Source organism: Camellia sinensis, chromosome 7 (genome assembly GCF_055761805.1).
Source record: "Camellia sinensis isolate YWXY chromosome 7, ASM5576180v1, whole genome shotgun sequence".
Classification (NCBI taxonomy): domain Eukaryota; kingdom Viridiplantae; phylum Streptophyta; class Magnoliopsida; order Ericales; family Theaceae; genus Camellia; species Camellia sinensis.
The window spans coordinates 169,344,589-169,366,865 of NC_138967.1; the positions used below are offsets into that span (position 1 = coordinate 169,344,589).

Consider the following 22,277-nt stretch of genomic DNA (forward strand, 5'->3'; position numbering starts at 1 on the left):
TTTGGATAAGTTTTTAAGAGTCTAGTAGTTAGGTATTTGGATCCCATGTTCCAGTTGGGTGTCCCAACTCTCTATTCTTGTACTCTTGTAACACTTTCAGTACTAAAAAAACCAATCAACTTGTTTGGTCTAAGTTTTTTGAATTTATTTTTTAAAAAATTAAATTTTTTTATTTTTCATACTTTTTTGTTTTCACTAAATTTTTTTAAAATTTATAAATACACCTAACATAAATACACTTAAAAAGTATAATATTTGTGAAAAAAAATCTTTAAAAAATTCACTAAATACCAAAAATACAAAAAAAATTATAAAAATTCAATACATTTTTCATATTTTTGTATATTTATTAATTTTTTACAAATATTTCAATTTTTAGATACATTTAAGTAAGGTGCATCTAAAAAAGTAAAAAAAAAAATTATTTAAAATTCAAAAAATATTCAGTAAAAATAAAAAAATAAAAAAAAACTCAATTTCTAAAAAATTGAATCTAAAAAAATTAAAACCAAATACATTGAATTCCACTCTGTGTCAACCCTTGTTTCCCACATAAATGAATGGATATTTTGGAAAGTTGGTTAAAAGCTAACTTTTTTACTTTTCTTAAAAAAATGTATAAAAAAATAGAGAGATGATATAACTTACAAAAACCAAAAAACTAAAAAAATGATTTTTAGCCCCAGTTTGGCAATCGTTTTCAGGCTAAAAAATTACATACTGACAAATTTGGCTACAAAATCACAAACTACCAAAAATGATACACGTGAGTTGTGAAGCACGTGAGGAGGATGGACAATTACCAAACTACCCCATATACACCAACACACATCTCTGTGTGGATGCTAGGGTTCCATTTTCTTCACACACAAAGCAGACGGCGACGAAGAAGAATGGAAGAGGGGAAGAAGATTGCACAAGATCGGATGATCGATCCAAGCCAACACCGCTTCCGCAACGCCTCGACCATCCTCTACTCCTAACATTGTTCCATGTTTGCATCACTGGTACGCATAACTTGATTTATTTTGGGGTTTTCCTCTCCTTGCACCAGATCTTGTCTGTTGTGTGTATGTTTAAAATTCGTCGTTGTTCTGTTTGATCAGTGCTAAAATGCTTTTGTTGGTGTAAATGGGGGTTTGAACCCGAATTTCTCTGTATAGATTGTGTGAACTCTGATTATGGGAACGACACACACACACACACATATATATATATATATATATATTTGTAATCACTTTTGTTTTTCTTCTTTACAAACTCAACAAAGAACAGCATACCAACAACCAATACTGTTTTTGTTTTTTATTTATTTATTTTATTTGTTTTTGTTTTAAATCTGTTACCATTTTTCTTTTTTTTAACTCACTGAACCTACTGTCCATAAAATGAGGTTTGCTTCCAAATTGAGGAAATACTTTCTTCTTTTTTATATTCACTTTCGTTTTTTTTCTTGATGAACTCAACGCAAAATAGCATACCAACAACAAATACTGTTTTTATTTTATTTATTTATTTTTATTTGTTTTTGTTTTAAATCTGTAACCAATTTTTTTATTTTTAACTCACTGGACCTACTGTCCATAAAATGGGATTTGCTTCCAAATTGAGGAAATACTTTCTTCTTTTTTGTATTCACTTTCGTTTTTCTTCTTGATGAACTCAACGAAGAACAACATACCAACAACAAATACTGTTTTTTTTTATAAAAAAAATTTGTTACCATTTTTTTTTTTTAAACTTATTGGACCTACTGTCCATAAAATGGTTACTTCCAAATTGAGGAAATACTTTCTTCTTTTCATCAAAATGGATTGGTTGTCAACTTGAGGGAAAAATGACTGGCCCTTGATTTGATTAAAGGATTGGTGATGAATTTTGGCATGTATTGAGAAAAAGTGAACAACAATTCTTCATCAAATTGAATTTGATGAAATTTTGTATCAATCAAATTTACAGAAAAGGGAAATTTAGGATGATGGGGGAATTTTGTACAATGATTTTGATATAAATGTTATGAATGGATTGGAGTGTTTTGGTAAAATCAGTTGGTTCTTGTTTTTTTGTTTAACCCTTATTCTGTATATATCAATCCAGATTGAAATTTTGTAATAAGAACATTTTGGGTTTGTTATTTATTTTCTTACTAACCAACTTTGAATTAATCACTTGTTAATATACACATACATAAAATTTACATGGTGGATGGTGGATGATTTCTTTTGAATTAATGTGTGCTGGGTGATTTGCTTTTGGATGGTAGATGATCTTTTTTTAGAATTTTGTTCCTTCTCTCTATTTACATTTTTATTGGGATTTATACTAGTTGGCTTTATGTTGTATATTTTTGGGGGATGTAACTGTGACACTTATTTTCTTGCCATTGACACATCAAAAACATGGTTTTGGAGATTAATTTATTGCTTCATTGCTGTCCACTCCAAATATCAAATCAATTTATCTATTGTCTCTTCGAGGTTTCTATTTGTAATTGTTTGTGATTGTCGTATTTTTTTTTTCACTTTTGACATTAGTTTGTTCTTACGAGTTCGGAACATTCATACTTTTCTTTACTTTCTGGTTACATTCTTTATGTTTCAAGGTTGTATCTTGATGGATTACATTATAATCAATTTTTCATTTGATAACTTTTCCAACTTGAGGGACATTTTGCGAAAGACAACCACAAATTATCAAATGCTTGAAACCAATGTTACCTTGCACACTTTTATTGAACAACGTTGACAATTAGAAAACCAAAACACATTGTCTTACACTATGTCTCCTTCTTTTATTCTTGTACGGTAAAAAACAAAGTGTTAGGTTTGTATTCTTGGCAATTTTGTTTGACAAAACTCCTTTCAGTTGTACTTATATTTCGCACTTTTTATTTCAGTGAGGCGATGAGTTTTTAGATGCGAATCCAACCCGAATTGTGCCTTGCAGAAAAGGTTGTGATGTTAATACTTTCGAGATTGCCACTTCGCTGATTATGACGGGGATTGAGCTGCCCGGTCAGCTCGCGCGAAGACTGCGTCTGGCAAAAAACCTGAAAGAGTTGAATGTGCGCTCGAGCGAAACCACTAATGGAAAACACGCGTTTTTGGTTCCTCGCTCGAGCGAGAGAGTCTTCGCTCGAGCGAGCTTCGCGATTCAGATTTCTATAAGTACGGGTTTCTGTCAAATTTTAGGATTACTTCTCCAGATCTTCTTCTTGGGTTCTAGGGTTTATATCTAGGGATATTTTGCTAGTTTTTTTTTATGTTTTGATTGAGTATTCAACTCATGGTTTAAAGAGTATACATCAAAGGATTATTTGTTTGTTCTACACAAAATAGAGAGTTGTTCTTCAGTGGATTCTGAAGAATTCGAGCCTGAAGCTTTGGTGGATTCCGGAGTGGCTCATCATCAAGACAATTCCGAGTTGAAGACGGGGTTGGAAGAGGCACATAGAGGTTGGTTCAATTCGGGCGTGGATTCACTAGGTAATTGGGAGTATACTTGTATAATTCCTTTATATCTTCTTAGTGGATTGTTTTGTGGCTGTTGCCCGTGATTTTTTTATCACAATTGGAGGTGTCCAATTGTGATTTTTTCACGTAAAATCGTTATGTCAATTTGTCTTGATTGTTTGATTGGATTGTTGTTTACTGCTTAAAATTGATACATAATCACAAATCAACATCTAGGGGATTTCTAGATTTTTTAATTGGTATCAGAGCGGGTTGCTCGTTTGTTTTTTAAAACTTTTGAGCGAGATCTTGTTTGATTTGTGATAATAGATTCAATTCGTGAGGGAAATTCTATGGTTCGACTACCTCTACTTGACGGATCCAATTATTCTTTTTGGAAAGCTCGGATGAGATCATTTTTGAAATCTATAGATGAAAAAGTTTGGCAATCTGTCATGAATGGATGGACCGAACCAACAATTACCGTTGATGAAGTAACTTTCCCCAAACCAATTGATAAGTGGGACACAATTGATTACCAAAATAGTAGCTAGAATAGTAAAACTATCAATTCTCTCTTTTGCGCTGTCACACCTGAAGAGTTTAGTCGTATTTGTAATTGTGAAGTCGCAAAAGAGGCTTGGGATATCTTACAAACTATTCATGAGGGCACTCATTCTGTTAAACGCTCAAAACTTCAAAGGCTTACGTCTAGTTTCGAAAACCTTTCAATGAAAGATAGTGAGACCTTTGATGAATTTTATGCGAAGTTGAGTGACATTGTAAATTCCAGCTTCAATTTAGGTGAAAAAAATACCAGAATCCAAAGTTGCGGGAAAAATTTTGAGATCCTTGCCCGATCGGTTCCAACCAAAAGTTACGGCTATTGAGGAGGCTCAAGATGTTGACAACCTCAAGCTGGATCACTTGGTTGGAAATCTCCAAACTTATGAAGCACATAGGAATTTCAAAAAGAAACAAAAAGATACTATTGCTTATAGTAGTGCTCATAGAGTTAAAGAGGATTCTGATGAGGATTGTGAGATAGATTCCAAGATTACGGATGCTTTTATAAAACAATTTAAAAAATCTTTTCTGAAAAAGAATCTTAATCTTTTGGACTCTACTCATACTCATAAATCCAAAGGCAAATATAAACTCAAAATTAATTCTATAGTCAAGAAAGAGAAAGGAAAGATATAAGGGAACTCTGAAAAAGTCCAATGCTATGAATGCCAAGGATTTGGCTACTTTGCTCAAGAATGCCCCACTCGGTTGAGGAAGAAGAAAGCCCTTGCTATCACTTGGGATGATGAATCAGAATCTGATAAAGATGAAAGTGATAATGAAGATCAAGGTGAAAAGGGACATAAACAATTCCTCGCTTTCATGGCGGCTTTTGAAACTAAAGGACGATCAGAGTATCCGAAGAGGCCGGTTGAGAATGCCACTGATGATGAATCCTCGGGAAGTGATGATGAAGAGTTTGAGAAAGCTTATGAAAAGTTGTATAAGGAATTTCTTAACTTATCCAAATTGAATGACAAACTCACTATGAAACTCAAAGCATGTGAAAATGAGAATGTCAAATTAAAGAAAGAGATTTCCGAGGCTAGGAATGATGCCCTTAAGATTTCTAATGATCGACAAGCTATTTATGCAAAACTCTTGACTTGTGAGACAGAGAGGAATGAGCTACAACAAATCTATGCAACATATGAAGAAAAAATTGAATCTCTCGAGATGTCTCAAGTTGCTTTGGAAGAACTAATGATCAAAAAAGAGGAAGAGCTCAAGTGTGCTATGGCTACCATTGGTCTTTGGAATAGGGGATCAAAGACTTTGGACAATATCATTGGGTCTCAACAAATTTGTTCTGACAAGAATGGCATTGGCTTTGGTGGTAAAAAAGAGCAAAAACAGAGTGCATCCACATCTCATGATACAAGAACTCAAGGAAAGGGAGAACAAAAAATTCAACATGAGAATGTACTTCTCAATCTTCCTAGAGTTGGTAAGGTCAAAGAAAAGAAGGTACGTCATGTACATCCTGTTTTTATTTGTCATCATTGTGGTATGCATGGTCATATTCACCCTTATTGTTATAAGTTGCATGGGATCTTGTATCATAGAGATGGAAGAAATTCTAACATTTCATGGGGTAGGAGACACTTCATTGGTCGTAAGGAGGTTAAGGGTCATAATAAACTTTGCTATTTTGATTTGCTTGAGACCAAACTTGGAGCGAGTTTGTATTTGCCTAGACCTAGACATAGGAAGTTGGAAACCAAGTCGAGACGGGTTCCCATTGAAGGAAAAGGGGACCGCAACGTCAAGACACCACCCAAGAACTGCAATTCTTATAATTTTTTTCATACTAAAGCGGGTTTGGGTGAGAAAACTCGACTTGTGTTAATTTGTTTATTCTTTTTAGTTTTGGGGTTTTTGTGTGTGTGTGTGTGTTTTTTTTTTTTTTTGAGTCATTTAATGTGTGCTTGTTCGTTTTCTATCTTTCTTTGTTTAGAAAAAGAAAAAATAATAATAAAAAAAAACCAAAAAGATTTTCTTAATATGGTTTTGCAAGCTTAAATTTTTTTGAGTAATCCTTAGTGCATATTGAAATTGTTGAGAATATCCATTACATGTTAATATGTGTGTACTTTCTGTGGTCATTACTCATTTTGGAGTGTGTGTTCTTTGATTCGTATGTCTCATTCTGTACACACTCTTGGATTAGCAAATTTTGGAGTCTTCCGTCTTAGGATTATTTTTTCTCTATGGACTTCTGTCATTGATCTTTTGCATTTCTAGAGAAATTGACCTATACTAGCATATCATGGGTGATGTTGAGTCTCTTAAACCACCTTCTATCTTTTTGCATCTCCACGGCTTTCCTCTCTGTTCTTTGTAGTCCAGGCATGAGGAAAAGGCTACCTCAGAGTCACCAACCAGGCCATCCTTATTATATCCATGCTTCTCTGGTTTGGTTTCCATACTCTTGAGCGTGTCAGCCGCCAATGAGTGTGCAAAAGAAAAAAAAAGGAAAAGAAAAAGAAAAAAAAATATGCAAAAGAAAGAAAAAAATGTGCAGAAGAAAAAAAAAAGGATTCATTGATTGAGGGGGAGCCTCTGCTTTTACTCACCAAATACCCCTTGATTCCTAGTGGTTTGACTTTCCGCAGTTGTGCTTAGATTCTCTTGACGGAGGTTCAGCTATCTGATCACTACTAGGATTTGAATCTAGTATTTGTCGAACTCCAAGAGTCACACACACATTTTTATCATGGGATCTATGCTTTTCACATAATGCATCACTTTCTTTCATGAGGAATCTTCTATAGATTGTGCACATTGTGTTTTCTAGTAATTGTTCTTCTTGGATAATTTTGTGTGTTTCAAGGTACAAATCTGAAATTTCTTGCTTGCTCCACCATTTTATTTTTGTCGTTTTCTTCTTGTTCATTGTTTTTAGTAAGGGAGAATTTGGTTTATCATTACAAGAGTTTGTTAGCATGAACACTTTGTTTTGTTTGGTAAGGGAGATTGGCTATAGTTGTTTTGCATGTTGCTATACACTGTTTATTCATTATTTCCTTCTTGCATGTTCCTGATATTACATCATCATATCATTGCTTATGTGGTTTATGATCTTGCTTTTGTTGTTTGAGCTTTCTTTGTCAATTCGTGACAAAAAAGGGGAGAAAGTTGTTTTTCATGTGTCTTAGGATTTCATGTATTCATGTCATGTGTTTTCATCTATCCATGCTACATGTTCTTAAAATCTCCAAGTCGCATCTATTCATGTTTTCTATCTCATGCTTCAAGATAATCTTGTCATATGTTTATTGTTTTTTTTCTATACTCTTGTGGAACTAATAGTTGTTTTGGAGAGTGTGGCACTAATAGCTGTTTTGCAGATCATGACCTCGAGAAAGAAGTTTGCTTTTGTTGGTTGTAATGGGTTGGGGTGTTTAGGATTTTATTTGTTAGGTGTGTTTTGTCACGGCATTGCCAAAGGGAGAGATTGTTAGGTTTGTATTCTTGGCAATCCCGTTTGACAAAACTCCTTTCAGTTATACTTATTTTTGCACTTTTTATTTAGTGAGGCGATGAGTTTTTAGATGCAAATCCAACCCGAATTGTGCCTTGCAGAGAAGTTTGTAATGTTAATACTTTCAAGATTGCCACCTCGCTGATTATGACGGGGATCGAGCTGCCCGATCAGCTCGTGCGAAGACTGCGTCTAGCAAAAAACCTAAAAGAGATGAATGTGCGCTCGAGCGAAGCTTGCGTAGCTCGAGCAAAGCCACTTATGAAAAACACGCGTTTTTGGTTCCTCGCTCGAGCGAGAGAGTCTTCGCTCAAGCGAGCTTCGTAATTCAGATTTCTATAAGTACGGGTTTCTGTCAGATTTTAGGATTACTTCTCCAGATCTTCTTCTTGGGTTCTAGGGTTTATATCTGGGGATATTTTGCTAGTTTTCTTTGATGCTTTGATTGAGTATTCAACTCATGGTTTAAAGAATATATATCAAAGGATTATTTGTTTGTTCTACACAAAAGACAGAGTTGTTCTTCGGTGGATTCTGAAGAATTCGAGCCATAAGCTTTGGTGGATTCCGGAGTGACTCATCATGAAGACAATTCCGAGGTGAAGACGGGGTTGGAAGAAGCACATAGAGGTTGGTTCAATTCGGGCATGGATTCTCTAGGTAATCGAGAGTATACCTGTGTAATTCCTTTATATCTTCTTAGTGGATTGTTTTGTGGCTGTTGCCCGTTGTTTTTTTATCACAATTGGAGGTGTCCAATTGTGGTTTTTTCACGTAAAATCGTTATGTCAATTTGTCTTGATTGTTTGATTGGGATTGTTGTTTACTGCTTAAAATTGATACATAATCACAAATTAACATCTAGGGGATTTCTAAATTTTTCACAAAGCATGGCTTCTTTTATATCAACTGGCACATCTACTACATGGCCACGTCGAACATGTGCCTGTGGCTATGGTCAATGTCTTGTCAAGATTTCCAGATCTCATAAAAATCTAGGACGTGCTACACTTGTCCGAATCCTGTGGTGAGTACACCTTGGATTTTCAGTTATAAATTTCATTTCATTTAAACCAATTAACTAATATCGTTGTAAATAAATTTCGTTAGCCGTTTAAGTTAGATTGGTTGGTGCAACGAACCTAGGTGACCGAACACTAACTATGACTCCGCCACACACGACATTGTCATGTACTTGCGGGATGATGTCATTCACATTCAACAAACATTGCGTATCTTGAAAACCATTGTTTCCATGCAGTGTCGTTGTAATCTTATTGTTGCATATGTGAAAATGTTCCAAGTGTCTTGTAGCACCTTAACAAAGCTAGTATTGTAATGACTTATGTTTGTTGTGGACGTGATAGCAATAGTTTTGTGCATGACATGTAATGGAATTGTGGTTTGGATCTAGATAAATGTTTCTCTTTACTTTCTTGTAATTTTTTTTTATAGAATGTCATAATGCCTAATCTATTTTATTGCGCAAATTGGTTTGGGTGAGTAATACGCATACATGTATAAGGTACTTACGCTTTAATTTATCAGTTGCATTGTCGTTATGGCTTCCACACGAGCTTCACCACGTATCCCTTCCAAAAATAAAGGGATTGCAAGGGGTGCAGCAATCGTTATTGAGGACACCCAAAATGTTCACAAAGCCGTGTGGGATACTGAATCCACAAGGATTTTCTTAAAGCTTATTGCCGATGAGATTCTTGGGGGAAATCGGCCATTCATGGTTTTGAGTAGCACTGGGTACAATTTGTTGGCAAAGAAGTTTGAAAAAAAAAAAAAAAAAAGGTAGAAAACGTGATGTCAAGCAATTGAAGAACAAGTACACGAGCATGAAACGAGATTGAACTACGTGGATGAAGTTGATGGACCTCCAAAGGAATTACTGGGATTGGATTTGATGCAGAAACAGACATGTTTCAGGCTTCCGATGAATAGTGGGATCAGATGGAACTGGTAAAGTATTTACTCTTTTTTCTTTTTCTTTTTTCTCCATTGATTTCATTTTTATTTGGTAACATATTTTACTAATTGTTTTGTGTTCCCTATGCTGCAAATAAACAACAGTTGTACAAAGTTCAAGAATAAAACTTTAGAGCATCAGGATTTGATGGAGATTGTCTTCATAGGGGCTGTTGTAACCGACAAACATCATTGGCCACTGGGGGAGAGGACTGTCGAAGATAATGAGTGCTCTTCTGATTCAGTTCAGAGCCCTGGCATGCGGCCATTCATAGATCCCATCCATTCAGTTGGTATTGACGTGGAGGCTAATTCCTCAATGGAAAGTGTTGAACCTGGGGTTGAAGCTGGGGCGAAAGGGAAAAGAAATACTCCTGCAAGTTCTAGAAAGTCGCGAAAGTGGACTAGTAGAGCATCTACTATAACCGATAACATAAACAAACTGACCAATGTTGTCCGAAGTCAAAACCAACAAGTTACTGTTAGGCACTTAACTGGCAATGAGTCGTTGTATACCATTTCAGAGTGCATAGAGAAGCCGAAATCCATTCTTGCCCTAGTTGGTACACTGTTGTTCCACTTTGCATCGTCTCTTATGGACAACGCTAATTACCGCGAGGTTATGATGTGCCAGCCCGATGATGACCATATTATCGGATGGCTTACACAGAAACAACTACAAAGCTGTGCTGGAGTTCCATTTGCGAACCTCTTTCGTACACGACGGGTTTGTTGGCTGCTGGGATGGGCCAATGGGTTGAGTAGTTGCTGTTTACTGATGGGAACTTGTCCGTGTTATGTGTTGATGTTTTTATGGGAACTTGTTACTGTGTTGGATTTTAAGGATGTGTTTCAGTTTTTATTTTTGTTTTATGGTTATTATTATTATTTTTTTTGGTTTGTTTTATTTGTAATACTTGGTAGGATGATTTGGTGGAACAATATGAACACTTTCTTTTTTAATTTTTTTTAATAATTTCTTAGTGTGTATGAAATGGATGGTTTATGCATGTTTGGTTTGGCATATTACTTTTCTTTTATCTTGGTTATGCATGGTATGCTGTTGATGTATATATTTATGTTGGTTAAATAGTTGAACAAGTTCAAAGTGACAGTAATGATTTTAACATTAGACATATGTCTTGTAGGCGTCATCGAAGTTGTAGCCATGTCTAACGGGGAAGGTAATAGCAACGATGACTTTGTCGAGCAAATAAATCAAATGGCTATACAAATACAACAATAAAATAATTGGACGTATGTGCAAGCATGTCGGTATGTACAAGAGTATTACAAAAAATACACGTTAAAAACTCCATGTCGAACATCAATATTGATTGGACGTGCATGGATATGTGAATTATACGATGGATACATTAGTCGTTTTGAAGAAAATGTATGTGTGCCAAAAGAATTATTTGGTTTGTTATGTGACACGTTAGTTAGAGAATTTGGTTTATGTGTTAACCAACGCAGCCATGGATCAGCCGTGGAGGAAAGCGTTGCAATGTTCATCCACATGTTGAAAGGGTTTAAGAATAAAGCCATCCAAGAACGGTTTCAACATTCGGGTGAAACCGTATCACGCCACGTTCATAATGTTTTGGCGACGATGAAGAAGTTCACAGTTGTACATTGTAGGCCAACAACAAATCAAAATGTTTAACATCTTCACTTGCTGTCAAAAATGAAATACCTATCATTCAAGGTATAACTTTCATATTTTCAGAACATATTGTTTCTTTACATCAAAGTTTTGGCATATATTGAAATTTGTTTTGCTGTTTAATTTGGAAATTGGGATTGCATCGGCGCAATCGATGGCATGCATGTTGTTGGGAAAGTGATGCGGCCTAATGCAGCAACATATTTTTGATGCAAATGCTGTCACACCCAAAATATCATGGTCGTGGTTAATTTCAAGATGTGTTTTACCTTTGTATCAGTTGGATGGGAAGGCAATATGCATAACAATAGAGTTTTCGCTAAAATAATCAACAATGAAAATGTGTCGTTTCCACACTTGGAGGAAGGTATAAACAATTATTTTTAAAAAATTAGTATGTACAAATATGCACACAAAGCTTATACCGTTATTTGTTTACATCCGGCAGGGAAATATTATCTTGTTGATGCAAGTTATCCTAACCGGAAGGGTTACCTCGTACTGTACAAGGGCTACCGTTATCACCAAGAAGATTTTCAGCGAGGTGCAAGGAACACAACAAACCCAAGGGAATTATTTAACAAGGCACACTTGTCGTTGCGTAGTGTCGTTGAACAAACCTTTGGGGCGTGGAAAAATTGATAGAGGTTTATCGAAAATATGCCTCGTTATGATTTTGTGATTGCGCAGGTGCATTTAATTGGTGTGTTGACGGCATTGCATAACTACATACGTAGAAATACGAGTAATCCAACCATTGTTCAACCCATAATAACAGAGGCCGATGTGGTAACCATAATCAATGACATTCCTTTGCCAGCATATGGGGGCAGATAGACTAATGGTTGGGGATGATGACCCACATATGAAAAGCGTGTGCTGTCTCGTAAGAGACCGTTTGGTCCACATACGCAACCACGGCATGTTGGGAAATATATAGGGGGAATTCGGTAAGTTACATTGAACCCAAGTTCATTTTTCTTATTGTTTGCTTGACATTGTATGGAATTCTAGCACCACGTTTAGTATTTATGGTATTGTGCATATGAACATTATGTAATTAGGTATGTATGTTCCCATTATGGTACGCTCAAGCAATTTGTTATTGTCGGAGAAGTAATTACCAACAAATTGTTCTTATTATATATTAATTGAGGGGAAAATTGTTCGTACAAACCTTTGCTGTGGACTTGAAAATTTTATTTTATTAATGTATTTGACAGATTTGAATATTTTTTTTTTTTTTGGGATTTGTAACAGTGGTTTAGTGGAAATGCCATACTAGAAGTGCAACAAATTTTGCAAAAATTTTCCGTTAATTCCGCACAAGTTTTGTTGACAGAGTGTTTGATTTGTTTTATAGTTTCCCTATTCCAAATCAGCAACCAACCAAAAACAAATTGCATGAAGCAATTTACAAAAAATGTAAAAAAAAGAAAAAGGGGGAAATGGAAAAATAAATAAATAATTGTAATTCCATTGCAAAATCTGTATATAATTGGAGGTATTATTGGATTTGGCCACTTGAGGGAAATTTTGTCATTTCACTTTTGGGAACATCATTTCCAATGCCAAAAAGTCAAAAAGGCCAAATAAGAAAACCAAATAAACAAAAAAGTCTCAGGTTAAAAAAGTCAAAAAAGCTAAAAAACCAACTAAAAAAGTCATTACCAAACGAAGCCTTAATCAACTTGCCAAAAAGGCAGAATTTGGTTCTTTCCACTCCAACCCCTGCTTAACCATTTTTCCTAAAAGTTTTCTTTGTTCTCTGACAAATGTAATCTGATTTGTCGATTGAGTTTCAATCTATTCCATTTCTTAAGTAACTTGTTTCTAGCTTGATTTGGTGATAAACTCTCTCTATCTCTCTTCGTTCTCGGTTTCATTCAATCCAGAGCAGGTAGACATAGATCTGTTCCATCAGGCCTGCTCTCTGGTGACAAACATGGAGGAGAATAGATGTAGATTTGCGTAGCGAGTCCGCAGGTCAAATCCACGCCATGTGAAATTCGATCTTCAGCGACGGATCTTGCAAGGTAAGGTATCATCCTTGTGAACTCAGGTTATATTACCTTCTGTGTCTCTGCATGTGTTTGGACTTGTTTGTGAAGTCTAGTGTCTCTGTTTGTGAAGTCTAGTGTCTCTGTTTGTGAACTCTGTTATCCCTTTTATTATACTATTGGGTTTGGACTTGATTGTGTCAATATTGGGGTTGGTCTTGTTCTTGATTTATGATTTGGAGAAGTCAAGAATAGGGAGATATACAAAGCAATTTCGGCTATGGGATGGAGGAAAGAGTAGTGTCATACGGGATGGAAAAAAGATTCCGAGAGGGTAGAGTTAGTGGAGGTTAGAACTCATTTCTGAGAAGGAAAGAGGATAGCAATATTGGTGTCCAAAATGATAGATTGTTCACTATTTTTGTGGATAACATTCCTGAATCAATGGGTCCAAAGAGCTTGTACATCATGTTCAACAAATTTAGGGCAGTGAAGGATGTGTTCATCCCAGCGAAGAGAAGGATAGTAATAGGTACACGATCTGGCTTCATCAGATTTGATTGTTCGGTAGCAAAAAATTTGGCTGTTCAAAAGGCAAATGGTTTGTGGGTTGAGGATAAGGAGATAAAAGTTAAAAATGCAGTGTTCACCAAGCCTCAATTAAAGCAGCACAGGCCGGAATCAAGTAAACCTTTGAAAATAGATTTACAAAGGCGGTCTAAGCAAGATATAACAATGGTTAGAGGTCAAAAATCTTATGCTAAAGTAGTAAAAAGTGGAGCTACTGATAGGAATGATTATTTAGTGGCTAAAACTTTTGAGTTATATAATGAATGGCTCTCTATGAGTTTGATAGTGAATATCAAAAACTACTTCTCTTTTCCAGCATTCAGAGACTAATTATACAAGAAAGGTTTGGGTGAAATATTAGTCAAAAGAGGAAGAGATAGAAGTGCAGTCCTAACCTTCAACTCATCACAAGGTATGAAGGAGGGATATGACCAACTGAAGGGGTGGATTTATGATTGGTGTGTTTCAGTAACAAAATGGAGAAAATGAGAAAATCTCGATCAAGAGAGATGTGTTTGGCTGTGTTGTTACGGAGTTCCATTTAACTTATGGAATGCTAACACATTCACAAGCATTGGTAGCTTATGGGGTGAGGTAATCCAGTTTGTTGAAGTTAACAATACAGATTCTCTTGAATATGGCAAGGTCAGATTGATAACAAATAGCATGAAGCCTATAAATATGGTGATAAGTTTGGAGTACAAAGGAAACATATACCATGTTAGGATATGTGAAACCTTTGATTTTCATGAAGATGTAGCACTCAAATTTAGTGCAGGGAAAGATCAAATCTCTATCAATGGGGAAAAAATAGTTTGGAGACAAAAAAATTAGTGCTTTTTTCAAATTCAAACAAATCAAATGAGTTATCATCAACTAGCAATTAGTGTGTGAAGAGAAATGGTTTTTATGGAGGATCTGTGCAAAACTTAGTGCAAATGAAACCTCTTAATTTAAAGAGTGTGTTTGGCCCACAACATAAATATGGGCGTATTCATTCATTATTTTGGAGGCCCAAATCCACTGCTGTAGATCTTGGAGTTCCTATTGGAAAAAATGAGATTGTGCAAATATCCTATGAGCCAAGTTCACTTTTCTCTCTTGGGCCAAAAGGAGTTGTGGAAGGGGTTGACGTTCTTGAAAAGTCTTTTATTCCGATAGTGAGTAGCAATTCGGTCAAGATTGAGAAATCTTCTAAGAGACATGAGGGTGAAGGTGCTCATAAGGCCTCATATCCTAACAATGCGAGTCATAGGAATAAAGCAAGGAAAACGAAGTTACTGAAAGTATCAATGGTACTTCCAAATTCAAGAGATAGGGTATTGATTTGAGGTGATTGTTTGTTATGAGGGTCCAAACTGGAAGGGGGTTTTGTTTGGTATGAGGTGTAGATGGATGGACTGTTAAAATCGGTATTTTAGGTGTTGGGAGAGGTTATTATTTCCTTACTTTTTGTTTTGTTCAGTTGGTTTCTCTCCAGCTATGGTGTAGTGCTGGTATTTGATTGGCTTGCTTTCCGGTCCCAACTTAGTTGGAATTATCTAGTTTGCTTTAATGCTCGCTTCTCTTTATTAATATTTGTCTTTATATTATGTACATTTAATTTTTATCAATAATTTTTTTTTACTAAAAAAAAAAAAAAAAAAAAAAAAAAAAACTTCTCAAGATGGCACAAATAAACCTAAATGCCCAATATGTGGCGATTGCATATTTTAGTTAAAAAAAGTCAAAAACAAGTTTTCGAAGGAAGTCTTGTAGTGATTGATTTGGATACGCTGTTTCTAGGTTCTGTGTCCCAACTCTCTGTTCCAATATTCGTCCATTACAATTATGATTAGTACTAAAAAAAAATCAATTCCACTTGATCAGCCTTTGTCTCCCACATAAACGAAGAAATCCAAATCGCATATTTTAACAATTTTTTTTTATTAAAAATTAAAATGTCAACACGTTTTTATTTCATATAAAAACAATTAAGGTCTCGTTTAAAATAAGTTATTTTAATAATTTTTTATAAAAAGATATGCAAAAAAATAAAAAGAGTGATGTAATAGTTTATAGTGACTTTTTAACTTTTTAACTAAAATATATAATTGACAAACGAGACCTAAATATTCTTTCTCATTCACTCTATTTTGTACACATTTTTCTATTAAAAATTAAAAAAAAAAAAAACTTTCTCAAATATTTGATGTTTTTACCTCATATTTTAATTAAAAAAACTATTAAAAAAGGGAAAATTAAAATTTAGGTTTAGTTGTCAAAAATAATTACATATTTATAGAAATATTTATAATTTTAATAATTAGAATTTATTAACTTTGCCATGTAATTGAGGGGTTTTTTTTTTTTTTTTTTCCAACCATCACTAATTGGTTATTTCTCCACTAAAAAATAACTTTCCGAATGGACTCACTCCCACTCAATCGGTCGACTTGGAATACCAACCAAGCAAATGTAAAATTGATGAATAGAATGCACTTATTCGACAATCAGAAAGAAATGTCTAGATAGAAAGCACTCGTACTACTATAGTAGTAGTGAAATTTCATCCACTAACAATGCAATGTTTAGTTTGGGAAATGGTATGAGGAGTTATTTCAAAATATATAATTTTATCATAAAATTTTATAAAATTAATTATAAAATGTATAATCTTGTCATAAATTAGTGTAAAAAAAAAATGTCGTAAACAAGTTATAAATTTTTGTAACATTAACTTCAAAATTTTAGATATTTTGTTACGTCAGTTTGTGACAAAATTTATTATTTTGTAATTGATATTACGAATTTTTATAATAAAATTTTTGTGGTAAGATGCATAAAGGATGCACACCATAGAATTTCCCGTTTAGTTTATAAATTTTTGCACAGATTTGTGGAGAAAAAAATATAAAGAAAAGGTGACAAAAATATAAGTTAATTTTTTGCTACTTTTCCCGTTTCATTTCTTTTGACTCTAAAATTTCTATACAAATTTACTATTCAAATACAATTTTAATGAATCAAACTTACACTATGTTTGGTTAGAGTATTTGAAAAAGAATTTAAAAAGAAAAAGAGAAAAAGTAAGTGAAACGAGAATAAAATATACTTACATTTTACTTAATTTCACACCCCTTTTCCCTTTCTATTTTCAAATTTCTTCTCAAATTTTCCAACCAAACACAATATTAAAGAATGGCCGGGAATATTATTCCATTCTCACAGTTCAAATTTCACTACAGCAAGACTCCAAACTATGACCTCCCATGTACCCCAAAAAAAAAAAGCAATAATAACAACAAAAATAAAATAATAATAATAAACAATGACAATTATAACTACAAAAGATAAAATAGACTATTTTAGCTACGACAAACAAAATATCACATCTAACCCATAATCATTACACTCTTCTATCACAAAAAAAAAATCAAAAAAGTCAAAAAATCAAAAAGTCCTTCCCAAACCAAACTTTTTAGCCTAAACTAAAATAGTTAAAAAAGCCAAAAAATTAAAAAGTCAACCCACTTACCAAACGGAGGCAATATCGGTTTCGAAATGAACTTTTCCATTGCCTATTTTTATGCTAGTATACAGCTAAATGAGTTACCATTTGATTGTGCCAATCATAGACTTACGTTGTGTTTGGTTGGAGAATTTAAAAAGGGATTTGGAAAGGGAAAGGGAAAAGTTTGGTGAAATGTGAATAAAATATACCTGCATTTCACCTAGTTTCACACACCTTTTCCCTTTTCCTTTTTAAATCCCTCCCCAAATCCTTCAACCAAACACAACATAAAAATGAAAATTTTGACAAGTAGAGAAAATATTTCAATAATAGGACAAATCTATAATGTATGCACTTCTCTTAGAACATGTTGGCTTAAAATTATGATCTATCGTATCCAAAAAACAACTCAACTTGGAAGTAACTCAAAATTATAACAATTATGCTCCAAATCATATTATGGTCATGTTTGGTAAGACTTATTTCTAACTTATTTCAGCTTTTCGCTTAATTTAAGCTATTTTAATATGTTTGGTTCAGCTTAACAATACAGCTTATAACTTTTTGGAAGCCTCCTTTTGAGAAGTAAGTTGGCTTTTTGGCTTTTTGGTTATTTTAGCCTGAGCTAAAAAGCTTAGTTTGGGAAGGACTTTTTGACTTTTTAGCTTTTTTGACTTTTTTTGTGAGAGAAGAGAGTAATGATTATGAGTTAGATGTGATGTTTTGTTTTTTGTGGCTAAAATAGCCTATTTTATCTTTTGCGGCTAAAATAGCCAAAAAAATCCCAAACTCTTCTTGCCAAACGAACCCTAAATCAAAAATCAACTTATTCTTTGAGTGGGGGAGGAGAAGCTTATTTTATAAGTCAAAAATCAACTTATGTTCACAGTTATAAGCGATAAACTGTTAGGCTATAAATTATAATCATTTTTCCACAATTCTACCAAACGGGACCTATATCTAAACTCAAAAACCACTCAACTCCAAGTAATTCAAAATTTTGATATGATATGATATATACTGCCTAAAATTATATTTAGATTAAGAACATGAATAGAGATTAAAAAGAGAGGGAAAAAAAAAAAGGAAAAAAGAAAATCACTTTGACAGTGAATTACTTGAATAACAGGTTAAAAGTCACCTTTTCCTTTTGGTCACATCTTTTTTATATTATTTTATATATTTTTTAAAAATATCAATAAAAAAAAATTAAAAAATTAACTTTTAACTACTTTCCAAAACAATAGGGAACTAAGGCAAAAAATGTACAGACAAAAGCATGAAAAATAAATCCCTTTCTTCAAATAAGGCCTCGTTTGGAATAAATTTGTTTAGTAATTTTTTAATTTTTTAATTAAAATATAATGTAAAAAATTAATATATTTGAAATAATTTTTTAATTTTTTTATAAAAACATATACAAAAAATAGATTAAAAAAAATCTTTAACTTTTTAGTATAGATTATTAATTTTTTAATTTTTTTAATGACATTTTGACTTTTAAGTTATAAAGTGATATTACTAAACGAGACCTAAATTTTTTTTATTTCCGACTAAAAAATATCACGTTCAAATCATAATTATTTCATTTTTTAAAAAAAAAATCAAAAAATCAAAAAATTCATCCCAAACAAAATTTTTTAACCCTAAATTAAAATAGTTAAAACTCATATTCCAAACCAACCTTAAATATTGCATAACGAAACCTACCTTAAAAAAAACATTGCATAAATGTACAAAGTACAAAGAATACCTTTTTTTACCATATAAATATATCTCAATTCTAACTCTTCCCCAAATTTTGCAAATCACACAAAGTTCTACTACTAACCAACAAGTTCAAAGGAAAAAAAAAAACAAAAAACAAGAGTTCATACAAACAACCCCTTATCTTCCATTCCATTACATGAATCTTCTTCTTCTTCTTCTTCTTCTTCTTCTTCTGCACTCTCATCAATTACAAATTCTAGCTAATCACTAGTTTGCATTATCATTATCCTCATTTCCTTCTTTCCACAATTACACTTATACCATTTTCAATTTCACAAAATTAACCAAAAAAAAGTAAATAAAAAAAAAATCTTACACATCTCTATAAATTCCACAGGTTAATGATTAAAAAAAAAAAAAAGGCAAAAAATTAAACTAAAAAAAAGTCCTAAAAACAGTTATGAACAGAACAACAACATCAACCACATCATAGGACTGACTACACAGTATAATAATCATCACTACCCACCAAGGATCCTCTAGAGTGAAATTTCCCTAAAGTTTCCTAGAGTGCTCCATTGTGTGGTTGAGATTGACTGGCAAGTCACATCAGAAAAATTGATATGACTTGCCAATAAATCTCAACCACACAATGGAACACTTTAGGAAACTTTAGAAAAAAATCACTCTAGAGGATCCTTACTCATCACTACCTACCTTCTCACAGTGGATGCTCCACCACCACTGCCCGCACTGCCCGCACCACCCTTCCCAATCCCCATCTGATAACCAGAGCCGTACATCTGGCCCTGATGATGATGATGATGGTGCCCCTGCCCCATCATCATCATCGTTGATCCCCCCTGCATCCCACCGTACATTCCTCCTCCGTTAAATCCACCGCCGCCGGGACTAACTCCGCCGCCCGCGGCGGAGCCTCCGCCGCCGGAGGAGCCGTCCTTGTCGCCCTGGCGGCCCATGGTGGTCTTCTCACCCTCCATCTCTCTGTACTTGGCTAAGTAAACCTTGAGAGGCTCTACGTACTCTTCAAACCCTAGCGTGGTCATGGCCCAGAGTAGATCGTCGCCGTTGATCGTCTTACGCTTCTCTCTCTGGCACTTGTCGGAGGCTTCGCCGGTGATGAAACTGATGAACTCCGACACGCACTCTTGCACAGTCTCCTTCGCGTCCTTGGAGATCTTGGCGTTCGCCGGAAGAGCCTTCTTCATGATCCGACTCACGTTGGCGATCGGAAGAAATCGATCTTGTTCTCTGGCCGATAGCTCACTGTTCGCGTTGTTGTGACCCCCCGATTCGTTATCTGAATCCGCCATTAACACACCTCACTGATCGAATAAGGATTTTGGCGGGAAAATTGTAAGGCTAGGGAGGGAATTTTCCGGGAAAATTGCGGAGGACCATGTGAGAAAATTTTGGCTTGCGTTGGATCGGATTGGAGTCTCCGTTTGTGTGGGAGTGATGAGGGGGTGCAGGGTCCGTTGGATCGAAGGTATAATATCGCATCGGGATTGACACGTGGGAATTTTGTGGCCGTTCAATTTGTCGATAAGAATGGATTACGTGGGGATTTGTGGAACGTTGGATGATGTTGTGGGTTCGGGAGATCTGGACCGTTCGAAAGTCTGGCACGTGGTGGTGGGGGGTGGAGGTGGGAGTGTTATTATTGGTTGAGAATCTTGGGCGGCTGCTACGGCTTCGGCTTGTGGCGCAAGCCGAGCTGAAAAGCCGGTTAAAATTATTAGTCATTTATTGGATCAGAATATTACAATTTGTTTATAAATTCTTAAATTTAATTCATAATTTTTTATGTTCTTAAAAAATGAAATAAAATTATAAATCTAGATTCTTAAATGGCTAACTCAAACTTCATGGTTGATACTTCAATTTTTAATTTTTTTATTACGATGCTAATATAATAAATTACAATGAATTAACAATTATAACATAAAATAAGTATTTATAAATATAAGGCTTAAACGTAAGTAGAAGAATCAAACTTGTGACTTTCTATCAGATTCAAGTGTTTTGCTAATGAGATATTGATAAACAGCTTGGAAGTAGAGATAATCAACCACACTTTTAGAGAAAGCAATGTCTGTGCCGATATCCTAAGGAATTCTAACTAATGAAGAAATTCATATTTTCAACATTCTCCTCCTTGTATTTGTAATATAATAGTTGATGATGTTAGACCATCTCTAACGTTGCATCAGACTCAGCATCAAATTTGAATTTGATGAAAAAAATCACCTTTTTCCTCTCCAATGGTTTTACCAAACTGATATCAAATTGAGAATGAAGCAAAAATTTCATCAAACTGAGAATACGCGTAAGGTTTCACCATTTTACTGTGCAGGAACGTTGGAGGTGGGGCCACCGGTCAACCGGCCAGTTGACCCACCAGTCGACCGACTCCTTTCAAATAAGTAGGTTCAAACAAGTTAAAAAAAAAAAAAATCTTTACCTTACCGATCGACCGGCCGATCGTTCTACAGGTTGTCCCCAGCCAGTATTATTTTGATGCAACCATTGGAGGAGGTAATACCAAATTGAGAAAATCACCCTTCTTTTCATCAGATTTGATGAAAAAAAAGGTTCACTGTTGGAGATGCTCTTAGGATGATCTATTATCTTAGAACTTTGTAATCTTTTATTTCTCTATCTATAATATTGCTGCCCTATTATTACCAGAAAAAAAAAATCTCAATAATTGGGAATTAGTGAATTTTTTTATGCATTATTTTCATTCATTGCAAAGTCATCCGTTGATTCACATACCCTTTCATTTGTTAAGAAATGTGTAATTAATGACATATTTTATACCAAGAAAATTTGAGAATCACATCTTGAATTTTGATGATCATTAAATTAGTTACACTTTTTTTAATGAAGCTAACATCAAAGCATTAAAAATGTAATGAAAGCAAACCCTTTTTTCATCATTTTGAATGTAATAGTGGATGAAATCTATCTGAAGCTGTAAGTAGAAAATAATTAATTGTAGGGAAAGTTATAATAAAAAAAAAATCAGAAAATTTGATTCTTACAATAAAATAAACTTAAATTTTTAATTTTGTTAATTTAAATATTAATATTTTGATTTCTTTTCAATTTAAACTATCATACTATTTTCGTTAAGTAAAATTGAAAAAAAATAATATTTTAATCATTAAACTCAATATAAATATATCTAAAATATTACTTAATTATTAAACTCATTATTAGTAACTAGCATATCTACGTTGAGTCCACTTAGTTTTTAATAATAATCAGTGTGTTTGGTTTGAGTTTTCTGAATTAAATTTTTTGAAAATTAACTTTTTTAGTTTTTGTGTTT

General features: G+C 34.0%; 2 protein-coding genes across 3 annotated transcripts; one reads left to right on the forward strand and one right to left on the reverse strand.

Annotated features, from left to right (window-relative positions):
- The first annotated feature begins 833 nt into the window (after positions 1-833).
- LOC114289879 (uncharacterized) lies at positions 834-10,509 on the forward strand. Of its 2 annotated transcripts, XR_014336382.1 has the most exons (3): positions 834-1,007; positions 9,052-9,474; positions 9,586-10,509. XR_014336382.1 is itself a non-coding variant. In XM_082879751.1 (2 exons), exon 2 carries the CDS (start codon positions 4,842-4,844, stop codon positions 6,039-6,041), a length of 1,200 nt encoding a protein of 399 aa, XP_082735877.1. In that variant the 5' UTR covers positions 834-1,007; positions 2,897-4,841; the 3' UTR covers positions 6,042-7,690. The 2 variants fall into 2 exon arrangements, 1 of the variants encoding a protein (XP_082735877.1); XM_082879751.1 differs by lacking the exons at positions 9,052-9,474; positions 9,586-10,509 and adding an exon at positions 2,897-7,690.
- Positions 10,510-19,079: 8,570 nt separating this feature from the next.
- LOC114289881 (nuclear transcription factor Y subunit B-3) lies at positions 19,080-20,772 on the reverse strand. The gene has a single exon (XM_028233713.2). It carries the CDS (start codon positions 20,251-20,253, stop codon positions 19,633-19,635), a length of 621 nt encoding a protein of 206 aa, XP_028089514.2. The 5' UTR covers positions 20,254-20,772; the 3' UTR covers positions 19,080-19,632.
- Between the last annotated feature and the right edge of the window lie 1,505 nt (positions 20,773-22,277).